Source organism: Eptatretus burgeri, chromosome 1 (genome assembly GCF_056783735.1).
Source record: "Eptatretus burgeri isolate ZD-2024b chromosome 1, Ebu_testis_v1, whole genome shotgun sequence".
Taxonomy (NCBI): Eukaryota; Metazoa; Chordata; class Myxini; order Myxiniformes; family Myxinidae; genus Eptatretus; species Eptatretus burgeri.
The window spans coordinates 163,939,689-163,952,188 of NC_140961.1; the positions used below are offsets into that span (position 1 = coordinate 163,939,689).

Here is a 12,500-nt window from a genome sequence, read left to right on the forward strand (position 1 = left end):
GTGTCCACCAAGTTTCGTCCAAATTCATCCACAACTTTTTGAGATATCCTGCACACAAACAAAAAGACAGGCAGGTGCAACACTTGGAAAATATAAAGCAACATCTGCATGAAATCCACCCAATGATAATTTATGAAGAGAAAATTAGAAAACCTCTCGCAAAAGCGCCAAACTTCAAATGCTCAGGCCCGGATGGGATTCCAAACTTCTGGCTTTTTGAAGGTTTAACAAAAAAAAAAAAAACATTACGGCTGCCAAATCGTGTGACCGATGACCTCATCAATTTTTTTTCTGTGGACCCTTTTATCCCAAGATGACCCTCACATATTTTCATACTGATTGGATGTACCGTTCTACATATGCAGTTATGACATCATAATGAAGGCACCTATGGGTCATGAAAAAAAAAATCCCTCTTATTCCCATGATGAGTACTTACAATGTCCCAAGTTTCAATTTTTTCCTTGGTGCAGTTTCAGAGATGCAGACGTCCAAAGTTTTCCATTATTTTTCATCATGGCTAACCTACCACATGACCTATGACGTCATTATCAATAAAATGTTCTGCATGAGTAATCTTTCCGATGGTGAAAATTTTGTCTCAATCCGATCGATAAGCGGTTACGGAGAAAAACATTGAAGTTCTGTGCATTTGTGTCTGTTTATCTGCCCGTCTGTCTGTCAGCAAACGGACCGTCTCCTCTGGCGAGGGCAAAAAAAGGAAATCTACAAAAATAAATGTCAGCAGATGCACTCTAACAAATGGGAGAATGACAAAAGAGCAGGAAGATAAAAAAAGAGCTTGGCAGGATAGGGATAGACAAGGAAGGCTCTGGAATAGCTAAGTGGTCAAATTAGTTTGGACGGAGAACGAGTCATCATCAATGCCCAAGACCAGGGACTGCACCAATGTTTTAAAGAAAATGGTGAGATTGGACAAATGCAGGATTTGCAGGGGAGAAACAAAGTACCAGTCACTTCCTTTTGGGATGGAAAAAAACTCATGTCAGAACAGCTGGACACAGAAAGACATGACAGTGTGGAGTAATTCACTGGGACATTCGTAAATATTTCAACATCCCGGTCCCAGAACAATCATGGAAGCACAAACCAAATCCGATCCTTGAAAATGATCATATAATGCTCACGTATGACAAGATGATCCCATCAAGTGTGGACATTGCAAACAAATCACTGCGTCTGGACAAGGTGCTCAACCACAAAAAGGAAAAGTCAGCATTGTTGATCCAGGTTTCAGTTCCCAATGATTTTGGTCATTTTCCTGATTTCTGCAGCATTTAGTCCAAACACCAGGATCTGAAAAATGAGGTGAAGAGCACTTGGAAATTGAAGAAAGCTGAAATGATACCAGTGATAGTCGGAGCTACAGGGATGATAAAGAAAACCCTTACTGAGTATTAAAAAATCATTCCAGGGAATGTCACTACAAACGAGTTACAAGTGGAGGTTGTCAGAGGTTCAGTGAAGATTCTGAAAAGAGCCCTTGGAACGAGGTTATGAAAACGAAGTTTCACAGTTTGGTTCATAAATCATAATCCTTCTCCAAATAGGAGGTGGACATTTTGAGTTCTGGGAGAACTTTCTCTCACCTTCTGAAACCCACAAATGGAGATAACAAACAACTGGTGAAAACATAACCTCCTTCCACCTTCGGTGGTGGAGGTAACAATCACGTGTTTGTTCTTTTATGGTGGAGAGTATATTTCTGTTTTTAATTTGTAACATTTGAATAGAAGCAATACAACCTTTTAGATGCTGGAGATGGGTATCGTGGAGTCCTGACAAGTTGATTAGCGTGAATGGTTTGAGGAAACCATGATTATTGCTTTCTCTCTGCAGGGACCTCCCGGTCCACCAGGTCCTCCTGGTGGCCCAGGCCCATTTCATCACCCTGGTCCATATCCTGGCCCTCCTGGACCACATGGACCTCCTGGCCCACACGGTCCTCCTCAGCAGTGAGTCCATGCAATAGTGTAGATAACAACCTCGGTTCGTTCTCTTGCACACACTTTTATTCTCTTTAATTAGTAAGTTTATTTGGAGAACTTTTATTCGGCTCATCTTGCTTATTTTTGTTTCCCCGTCGGCCAACCATGACCACTGCCATCAGCGGCCCACCACCACCACCTCAACCTTATCCTGGGGGACAAGGTTGGGGCCCACCATACCAGCCTTGGCAGCCACCTGGTCCTCAAGATCCAAGTAAGATTTGGGAATGGCTTTTGTATTGGCTTTAAAAAAAAAAAAATTTTTTAAGCCATTCTGTCCATTTATGCTTATTTGGTCTTTTGATTCATTGCTCAAGGAGACACTTTAACTTCTGTCGCATTTTCAGTGATTGATTGTACAAGATTGAGGCTTTTCAGATGTACAGACGAGCTTACTTCATAACGTATCGTGAGCTGGAGCATTTTGTGCAATGGTTGAACAATTTGTGCAAGCTCAATGCCCTGTTGATTAGGGGGATTTATTCTGCTCAGCTGGCCCGATTTTGTAGCATTTCTATTTGTTCACAGGTAAGGCAGCAGTGGATGCTAATGCAGCTGCATGGGCAGCTTATTATGCCCAGTATTATCAACAACCAACACCACAGCCTGCCCCACCACAGACTTCACCCGCACCACCTGCCACAACTGCCCAGCCTCCAGGCCCAGGTGGAGCCCATTGTTCAACTTGTTTGTTGCTAATAGTTGGTTGTCTGTCTTGATCATGGTCTAATATTGTTCTTACTTGCATTTTTATTAGAGTAGTTTGAACACACCTTTTTCTTTTTCTTTTTTTTTTCTTTCTGACTTTGCATTTTCATTTCCTCTAGCTCCTGAACAGCCCCAGCCTGCTCCAGCTAATGCTCAGCCTGATTACACGAAAGCATGGGAGGAGTATTATAAAAAGATAGGTACGTATCGTCATAGCACGAATTGCATCTGTATGTGATGCAAGTTTGTCATGCAAGATTTTTCTTTGGTTTGGCATTTTGGTTATATTTGTTCTTCATGCTCGATCGAATTTTAATACTTTAGATTCGCGCCTTTTCCCCTCCCCCGGCGTGTAGGCATGTGCGCACCTACTGCAAGTCTGCCCTCAGGTGTGGAGCTGCAATCCAACTTGGCTGGTGTGTTTCACTCGGTGGTGTTTTCCTGGTGTTGGGAGCCAGGAAATGTGGGTGCCGTATTTTTTTTCCATTTTCGATAATCTTTTATGCAAATCGACGCCATGTGCCCGTTCCACAGGTCAGCAGCCTGGAACACAACCAGACTACACAAAGGCTTGGGAAGAGTATTACAAGAAGCAGGGTGAGTGTAAGTAACCGCATCATATTCTTCTTTATTCTTTGTATCGTTGAATGAAAATGTTCACAAACACAATGCATTCCTTGCGAAACATTAAAAGCATGTTTTTAACAAAGCTGCTCCCATCACATTCTAACCGCTTAGTCTTTGTTTCAGCTCAAACCGCCCAAACGACCGCCGGTGCACCGCCCGGCCAGCCTGATTACTCTGCTGCTTGGGCCGAATACTATCGACAGCAGGCGGCCTATTACGGACAATCCCAGCCTCCTGCTGGACCCCCAGGTGTTCTTCCAGGGCCGGGAGGCCCACCCGCTCCGGGGGGCGGAGCCCCAGCTTCTCCCGCCACTCAGCAACCGCCGCCCCCAGGGCAGGCTCCACCGCCGGTACGAATTTGTCAGGCCGCACCTTGTTCTGCACACCGTGTGCTTTCCACTCGTGCACACATGTCCCCCTTTGTGTCTGTAAACAGGTTCCTGCTACTGGTAGGTGCTATTTTTGTTTTTGTATATTTCTGTGTGCTTTTGTGTCTTTGCTGTTTCTGTTTTGTCTTGTGTTGCATTTCACACATTCTTTTCTGAAGTAGTGCATGTTATTCTTCTTCTTCTTCTTCTTCTTCTTCTTCTTCTTCTTCTTCTTCTTCTTATTCTTATTCTTATTCTTATTCTTATTCTTATTATTTGTAGTTCGTAGTTGAATCTGTTGGCTCTCTCTCTCTCTCTCTCTCTCACTCCCTCTCTATCAAGATTTGTGTTGGTTAATCGAAGGGCATCTGTAGTGCAAGCTTCTTGGTAATTCTCATTGGATTCTCAAAAGTTGGTTATTGAGGTGAAATTGGTGCATGTGATGCCTTACAATGGCATAGTCGCTTGCGTTTTTGTGAAGTTTCCTGTTAATCGGAGCCCTGGGAGCATTAATGTTGGGCTTCTATCCTAACCCCTCCCCCTCCCTCTCCCATTAAGTTAAAATTAATTTTCCATTTAATGACCCAACCCAAAATATATTTTATTTTTCAGGCGTTTAACAAAAAAATTAATCTGAGAACGGTGCTTTGCATAATAACGGTTCCTTGTACAATTGTGCTGATGAAGATCGAAACAGCGAATGGTGGCATGTTACCTTTGATTTAACACAGGTGCTGGCTATAAGAATGCAGACATGCTGATGGAGCCTCAAAACGGTGCGACAAACAGTTTGTGATCAAGAAGTTTCAAGTTTGGGGGCCTATTGCTTTTTCCAACTATTCAATTTTGGATTGAAGTTTCTTTTGTTGATTTTGCAATTGAAAAGTAATATTTTCTGGTGCAAAATTGAAAGTGAATTAATTGTGTAAAAGACTGTGAGTTTTTCGTTTTACTTTTTAATAAATGCAAACTTCCTTTTCACTATGGAGCGAAGACGAGCTTTACAATGGACCACCAAACGGTCTCTTGGCTGTTTTGACGGTTATAAGATTTCCGAAGGCACCGACACAGTGGCCTGCCCTCCACTTTCCCAGATAAACCAAGTTGATCGGCCGACTGGTTTGCACTTTTTGGGGCACCATGACGACCACTAGACCCATCATCCATCCATCCATCCATCCATTTGGATCAGACTCTGTGCAGAGCGTTGTTGCTGCCAAAGCAGTCTCCTTGGCTATTGGACACAATCCTGGGCATTCGCCACTCCGACACAGCATACCAGCAAGCTGGCACTCATTTTGCCAATCTCGGAAGGATGACAGGCAGTCAACCCCACCTGATATTAATTCAACAGCCGAGTGGGATTTGAACTCAGGATCCTCGGATCCCAAGCCCACCACCCTAACCATTAAGCCAACACCAGACATACTGCAGAACCAATAGCCTTGCAAGGCCAATAGCCTGCTGAAACCCCGTAGAATAATAAATGGATTTAAAGCCCCACCCCCCTCCCCCTCATTATTATTATTATGGAAAAAAAAAATCTACACCAATCGTGTCATGCATTTGGGTAACTGTGATCAATATTTCACCTGTTCACATGTTTACAATTGAATATCATTGCAAATGTAAGCTTTGTTGTCACTTTTGCAAAGATGAGATTTTCATTTTGTATCGTCGCTCGGGATAGCCTTCTCACATGACTGCAGCACGATGTTGCATTCTGGCTGCCCCAACAAATGCGAAAACTGGTCGGCCATTTCACTCTGATACTTCAGTGGTCGGTTCACTGTGTGCGCAGCTCTTGTGGACTACCTTCCTGTTATATAACCACGAGACCATTCATTGACCCAATGTATGGCTCATCTTTGCTCCAATCACCTAATAGGAAAGCCTCCATTAGATCCCCCCCCCCCCAATTATAACTAGCTTTTGACAAATAGGTAAGTTGTGTATTGGGTGCAGCTGCTGTTTTGGGAGAGGCATCATTGACAATCCACTTTTGCATGTTGCAGGGAAAATCATTTTTATTTTTTTGTCAGGTTTAAAAAAAAAAAAAAAAATTGTCAGAGTACAGTGAAACCTTACCCGTCAGATTATATGGGAATTGGCCTGTTTCAGATATGGGGGTTTCCTGCAAATAACAGTGAAAACACTTGCTCGTGTAACTCGAGTGAGAAATTGAATTAAGGTTACGAACCTCCCCAAAGACGAAGGCTGAGTTTGACCAACGTGGGATTTGAACGTGAAGATTTTTTTTTTCTGCTATTTTATTTTTGCAAGCTGAACTTTTTCCGCTTTGACTTCGAGCTAAAGAGATGTGAACTTGGCAATTGGAGCTTGCGAAAGATTGATGGGCAGTGTGAATTGGAGATGTGTTTGCAACACTGCAGTTGAAGAGTTGGAGGAGTCATTTCCATCTGTTCAAAGAGTTTCTTCATGAGGCTGTCGGCACAGCCGAGCACTCAGTCCTGCCTTGATTAAAACGTCCTATTCAACATGCAGCCAACAGTCTTGAGACTCGTCACCCAGACCGACCACATCAACCTGCGTGCCGTGATACTCCAGGCTCCTTCACTGGGTTTTACGATGATGAGCTGCACAGTGCTGCTTTTGACTCGTGTGCCCTTGACCTCCTTTTGAGCAACTCTGCCTTTTCCCGCTGTGCTGCTCTGTGTTCTGATGACGCTATGACAAAGGTTGATAATTTTCTGTTGTGGCCTTACAAGTAGCCGCAATTGAAGCAGATTTCTCTCCAACGATGTTCTTTGTGGTTTCTCATTCACGTCTTCCTTCTCTCAGCAACTTTCAAACAGGACCTGACATGTCTCGTTTTTACTCCAACTCCCATTTTATTTTACTTTTTTTCTTCCTTTTTTGTTTTTTACTTACGAAATCTTTCGATTTCGTAAGTATATTGATGACTTCCGTCCTCTGTTTGTTTGTGTGTTTGTTTGTAGGCACGATAACTCGAGAACGGAAGAAGCTACCAATGTCAAATTGCACCACGTGATTCAGGAGGGTGATGGCTAGTGCTGATTAGATTTTGTTGAAAATCGGTCAATGGTCAAGGTCACAGTGAGGTCAAAAATTCGATTTTTGATGGTTTGGTACAGAATCATCAGAGAAACTTCTGGTTTGCGTCGCTACCTTCTCGCGAGACAGCTTTTATTAGACAAGGTCAGAGGTCAAGTTGACGATTTCGTAAGTACCAGACTATGACTGCTTGTTTGTACCTTGTCGAGGCTCGTATGAGAGCAAACGCACAACGCACAGCAAGGGGGGCATGAGACAAGAGGGGTGGGAAGGACAAAACAGTGGGGAACAGAGACATTAGGAGATCTGTGGAAGGGAGAGGGATGGGGTGGGGAACATGGGGGAATACAAGATGGACATTACAGGGACTTTCAGGAAGGAAAGCAGGGAATTTGAAGGAGGTGGGCTTGGGTGGATTATCGGGGGTAGAAAAGATCGAGGATTTGGATGGGGGATGATAGGTGGTGGTGAACAGCTCTTTTGGAGGCCTGGAGGAAAGAATGGGATTGAATAGAGTGAGGGAGTTTATTCCAAAGTGGGGAAAAAGAGGAATGAAAGAGTGAATGTGAGCTCTGATTCGTGATTTTGGTAGTTTTGCCAGAAGGGGGTTGTTGGCAGACCTTGAGCGCCCTGTGGAAATGTGGTGGGGACAAATCACAGAGGGAGCAAGGGGGGGGGGGCGACGCTGGAGAGAAGACGGTCGAAGGCAGAAAGACCACCGACCAGCCTGCGGTGAGAGAGTGAGAGGCCCAGAGACTCAGCTTCATTACAGGAGATGCCAATGATCCGAAATGACTGTTTCCACAGCGTGAAGCTGAGAAAGGTGGGAGGCAGGAGCACCAGCCCAAAGGGGAGAGCAGTACTCCAGGCTGCGGGCGAAAGCTTTATAAGTGGTCAGGAGCTCAGGTGGGCCGAGGAAGGACTTTGCACGACGGAGGATTCGCAGTCGGCGACGGGCTTTGGAGGTGAGGTTTGAAATGTTTTTTTCCCAGGAAAGGTCATGGCAGATAGTGAGACTCAGAAGCTTGAAAGAAAGTACTTCTTCCAGAGGATTGTTGAGAAAGTGGATTGGGGGGGGGGGGGTTGTTCTTCGTGGTCCTTTCGGAGAGACATCGCGGGAGTGTGATATTTGTATGGATTGAAAGACATGTTCCACGTGTTGGACCAGTTTGTGATTTTACCCAGATCTGCAGTGAGCGAAGAAGCTGCTGCTTGCCAGTCTGAGGGATGACCGATGGTACGGCAGAGGGTGGAGTCATCAGCAAAGAGATATAGAGGATTTCCAGTGAGTCAGAGAGATCATTGATGAAAACCACAAAAAGAACAGGTCCCAGAATGCCACCCTGAGGAACTCCAGCCGTCACAGGAAGAGGGGATGAAAGAACTCCATTTGGGGCTACACATTGACTGCAACAGGAGAGGAAGTCTGCGAGCCATGAGTGGAGATGGTCTTGCATACCATAGGAAGAGAGTTTGGTGAGCTGGACAAGGTGCCAGACCGTGTCAAAAGCATGTGATATGTCCAGGGATACGGCTCGGATTTCATGTCTGGCATTGAGGACTTCCTTCCATTGTTTGGAGAGCAGAAGCAGCATATCCAGGGTCGAGTGACCTGGTCTGAAACCAAATTGATGATCGGTAATCAGGTTATTGGAGTAGAGGAACGATTTAATGTCTGAAGCGATGATGGATTCCATAACCTTGCTGATGATTGGCAGAAGGCTGATTGGTCTGTAGTTGCAGGGATCTGTTTTTGCACCTTTTTTATGCAGGGCAGTAATGTTTGCTGATTTCCAAGCAGATTGCAGATGACCTTGAGCAAATGAGAGGGTGACGAGAACAGAGAGAGGGTGAGCAAGAGCAGAAGAGCAGGTTTTTCGGTCACGTGGGTTGATGCCGTCTGGACCGGTTACAGAATCTGAGTCGAGGTTTGACAGCAAGCTCTCGAACTTGTCAGGAGAACAGGACACAGAGTTCAGGGACAGTTGGGTGCGACTGGATAAAGTGGGGAGAGAAAGCAATGGGTTTTGGACACAAGATTTAGCTGCGAACACAGAGTTTAGGCATTCAGCCTTTTCACGTGCGGTATCAGCAGCGCGGCCATTTGAGGTAAGGGAGGGGATGGAGGTGGAACACACAACACCAGAAACAGATTTGATTAGATGCCACCAGGATTTTGAAGAGGGAGAGAGGTTTGAAAGTTCAGACTTGAACTTAGAAAGATGTTGTTTTCTTGGCTCTTCTGAGGGTAGATACACACTTGTTCCGAGCTTTATGGAAGGAACTGAAATTACCCTCAGTTGGGTTTGCTTTCCATGACGCAAATGCAGGTTGTTTCAGGACACCTGCCTCGCCACAAGATTCAGTGAACCAAGGGCGGGAGGAAGGGTAGGACAACTGAAGACGAGAGTGGATAAATCTGTGCATGAGTGAGAGCAAGTTTCTTTGAAAGAATTCCCCGGATGAGTTGATGTTTGAGAAAGTCGCGATAGGAGACCAGTCTACAAGTTTGATGGCTGCTTGGAGACCCTGCCAGTCGGCTTGAGTGAAATGCCAGACTTGACGGCGGTGAGGTGGTTCTCTGATAATAGCCAGAGAGATGTCCACTTTGACAAGGACTTGGTCAGAAGAACCGATTGTAGCGAAGGAAGAGCAGCAGACTTTGTCAGGGAAATTTGTCAAAATCAGATCCAGAAGAGATGGAGTACCATTGGTTGAGATCCGGGTCGGGTAGTTGACCGATTGAGTTGGTCCTAATGAGTCGCTGAAAGCTTTTTCTGAAGCATGACAGGTGAGAGAGGTACCCACACTGAGGCAACTGGAATGATGACAATTGAAGTCGCCACATATGAGGAAGAGAGAGAGAGTTCAGATGAGAAGATAGGAGTTGATCCATGTTTTCGGATCATCATGTGTAGATGGAGTTATCACTGTTTGGTGGACGGTACAACACACATATGTACATGAGGTGGGAGTGGAGGTGAAGCCATAGCCAGAGGTATTCCTGGGGGTGTGGGGGAGTGAGGGCAGTGCATGGAGAGTGCGGAATAGAGTGTTTGATGAAGAGAGCAACTCCTCCACCAGGACGAGGCTCACGTCTGTCATACTGAAGGAGGGAGTCACCAGGAAGAGATACTTGGGAGTCAGACACTTCTTGGGGGAGGAAAGTTTCTGTAAGGCAGATTATGTCTGGTTTGTAAGTGGCAACCTGTATGGAAAGTTCTGAAAGGTTTGAGCGAAGGCCCTGGATATTTGAGGTCCACACTGTTAATGAAGAGGGAGGGGAAGAGGCTTTGGGTGCAGGGGGTGGGAGGGTAGGTCAAGGGAAAAGGGGGGGGAGGTAAGGAGGGTTGTTGAAAGAGTGTGGGGGATTGCAGAATAGCTCGGGGAGGGGCCGGATGAGGAGGAGAAAAGGCTCTGTGTTGCTGGGGGAGAAGGGGGACAAGAGAGGGGGAAGAAGGCATTTGAGGAGGTGGAGTGAAGAGATGCTGGTGAGAGGGCAGTGGAAGGAGGCAGCTTTGTGGAAGAGAGGGGGTCATCTTTGAGAAGGATGAGTGAGGGGGGGGGGGTTAATGGTGGGAGAAAGGTGAGGAGGGAGTTCTTGAGAGAGGTGAGACGGAGGCTTGGAGGGAGAAGAGTGTGATGGTTGCTTTGAGAGGGAGGGGTGAGAGGGGTGGAGTTGGCACTGAAATTGAAAAAAAAGAATGGTTGATGGAAAGCGAACATTCATAGCAAACTGGGGTTTTTAAAAGTTTTTGGTCAGAGTTGCGATTAAACACGTTTCTTGATGGATGCAATAAAGGCGAATTCAGAGAATTGAGAGAAGAAATGCTGTAACAGATGGATTTTTTAGGCAAGGTATGAAGGAGAGGTCGAATTGAGAGCAGTCTGTTTAAACGGTAGAAGAGTAGTGCATTATGATACATTAAAGACTACCACGTGTGAAAGAGGAAGATGAAGCATTATAAGAGATAGTTTTTATTATTGTTTGAGAGAATTTTCATCAGATTAGGTCATGGAAGTGTTGTAGAAAAAATTGTGAGGTCAATGGTGAAATTGAATCGATAAACGCATTGGGTCTAAACAGATCACATGGTTTTGGGAGAAGCACTTGGCTCTGGGAGGTGTATCGTCAAAAGTGAAATTATTTATTTTAAATAAGGATTGTGTAACATTTGGAAAAGGGAAGGTTGAAGTAAAATCGTGGAAGTGTGTTGTGAATTTGGACGGTAAACGCAGTGTGAAGCTGCTGGGTCGATGGGGGGGAAGAGAGATATATATATATATATATATATATATATATATATATATATATATATATATATATATATATATATATATAGTTACAGGTGTTGAGATCAAAGGGATACAAGGAAGATTATTATTTTTTGATGTATTTTTGAAGAACAGGTAAGATTCGGGAATGGAAGGTTGTTGATTGGAAGAAATCGTGAAGGTCATGGCGAGAGAGGGTTAGCTCAGTGGAATAAAGATGGTGTGCTGGCAGGAGGAAGAAGAAGAGGGTGATGTAGAAGAAGAAGGATCGAGACTTGAGTGTGCAAGGAGAAAGATAGTTTTTTTTTTAAATTTAAGATAAGAAATGGTGTTTTGTTGAGAGAGATTGGGGACGTTGGGAAAGTGTGGAAGATAGAAATTGAAGGTAATGAAGAGAAAATACAAATAAAGACTATCGTACACTGAGGGGAACGATGGGTAGGCCTCAAGCACTTGGTAAGACAACGTCGATGAAAACTCACAAAATAGCACGATTTTTGAAACAAAACCAAACTAGGAACACAAGTAGCATGCAGGTAAGAAAATAAACAGTTAAAACGGGACAGATAATGACCGGAAACTCAACTTTCAGATCGTCAGCAGAGAGCCCCGAAGGAGACCTGCCAACGCTCCAAACCCAGAACCGGAAGCTTTGTGTTTTCGTTCCTCTGTGTGCCCAAAGCCTATAATGTGTGGTTATCGTTGATTTATCGATCACTTCATTCAGCATATTTCTTCACATGGGAAGAGCGCAAGAAAAACAGCATTGATGCAATTTAATTCAGTGAAGAACAGGAAGATTGCTGAGCACGCTCAAGCACTTGACCGAAGACTGCTGAGCACATTTGAGCACTTCATCGTGCTCGAGTGTGTGCTTACGAGGAAGCCACTCGATTATTGCATTCTTGAGCACGTTCTCGTATCTTTTGCGCCTGGCTGTGGGAGATGTTTTTATTTATTTATTTTTCTTGCCTTTGCTCAATGCAAATTCTGAATATCTGAAGTCTGGCCAAGTGAGGTTTTACTGTATATGTTTTTAATTTCTCCGTGTTGGTGCATCGGCAGAAACTTTTTTTATTGTATTACAAATAAGCTTGCGATCCATGCTGTCCCTGGACTATTTTATCTTTGCCTGGACTATAATATTTGATCTTTAACAGCTTTCACCATGCTCAGTGGAAAATGAGGCTTTATAAGGACTTGGGTTGATCTGCGCGTCAGTGGAAAAATGACATTTTCTCAATGAGATTTTGACCTGCATGCCAACTGCTGTCATGGGGATGGGAGTAGGGTGGGGGAGAGAAAAAGGCCGAATCGACGTTTTGCGCATGAGCCCTTCAAAATTTTTAGGGCAAAGCTTGGCCTTTGTCTCGTGCACTCACCATTGTGACAGACTGGGTGGATCAGCTCTCAAAATTTCCACATTGAATTAAGTGACGATCCATAATGAAGTCAACATGTTAATGTTAATGATTTT

General features: G+C 44.5%; 1 protein-coding gene across 16 annotated transcripts in view; it reads left to right on the plus strand.

Annotated features, from left to right (window-relative positions):
- LOC147035915 (far upstream element-binding protein 1-like) overlaps positions 1-12,500 on the plus strand; it is a 116,764-nt gene that overhangs the window by 97,627 nt on the left and 6,637 nt on the right. For 9 of the 16 annotated variants that reach the window (XM_085848313.1, XM_085848433.1, XM_085848396.1 and 6 more), the window contains 8 exons: positions 1,861-1,976; positions 2,108-2,223; positions 2,538-2,675; positions 2,837-2,917; positions 3,074-3,133; positions 3,252-3,320; positions 3,468-3,694; positions 4,444-4,693. In XM_085848313.1, coding sequence (XP_085704439.1) covers positions 1,861-1,976; positions 2,108-2,223; positions 2,538-2,675; positions 2,837-2,917; positions 3,074-3,133; positions 3,252-3,320; positions 3,468-3,694; positions 4,444-4,473 — 837 coding nt within the window. In that variant the 3' untranslated portion in view covers positions 4,474-4,693. Of the gene's footprint in view, positions 1-1,860; positions 1,977-2,107; positions 2,224-2,537; positions 2,676-2,836; positions 2,918-3,073; positions 3,134-3,251; positions 3,321-3,467; positions 3,695-4,443; positions 4,694-12,500 lie in introns of those variants that run through there. The other 7 variants (XM_085848320.1, XM_085848361.1, XM_085848351.1 and 4 more) reach the window with 7 other exon arrangements.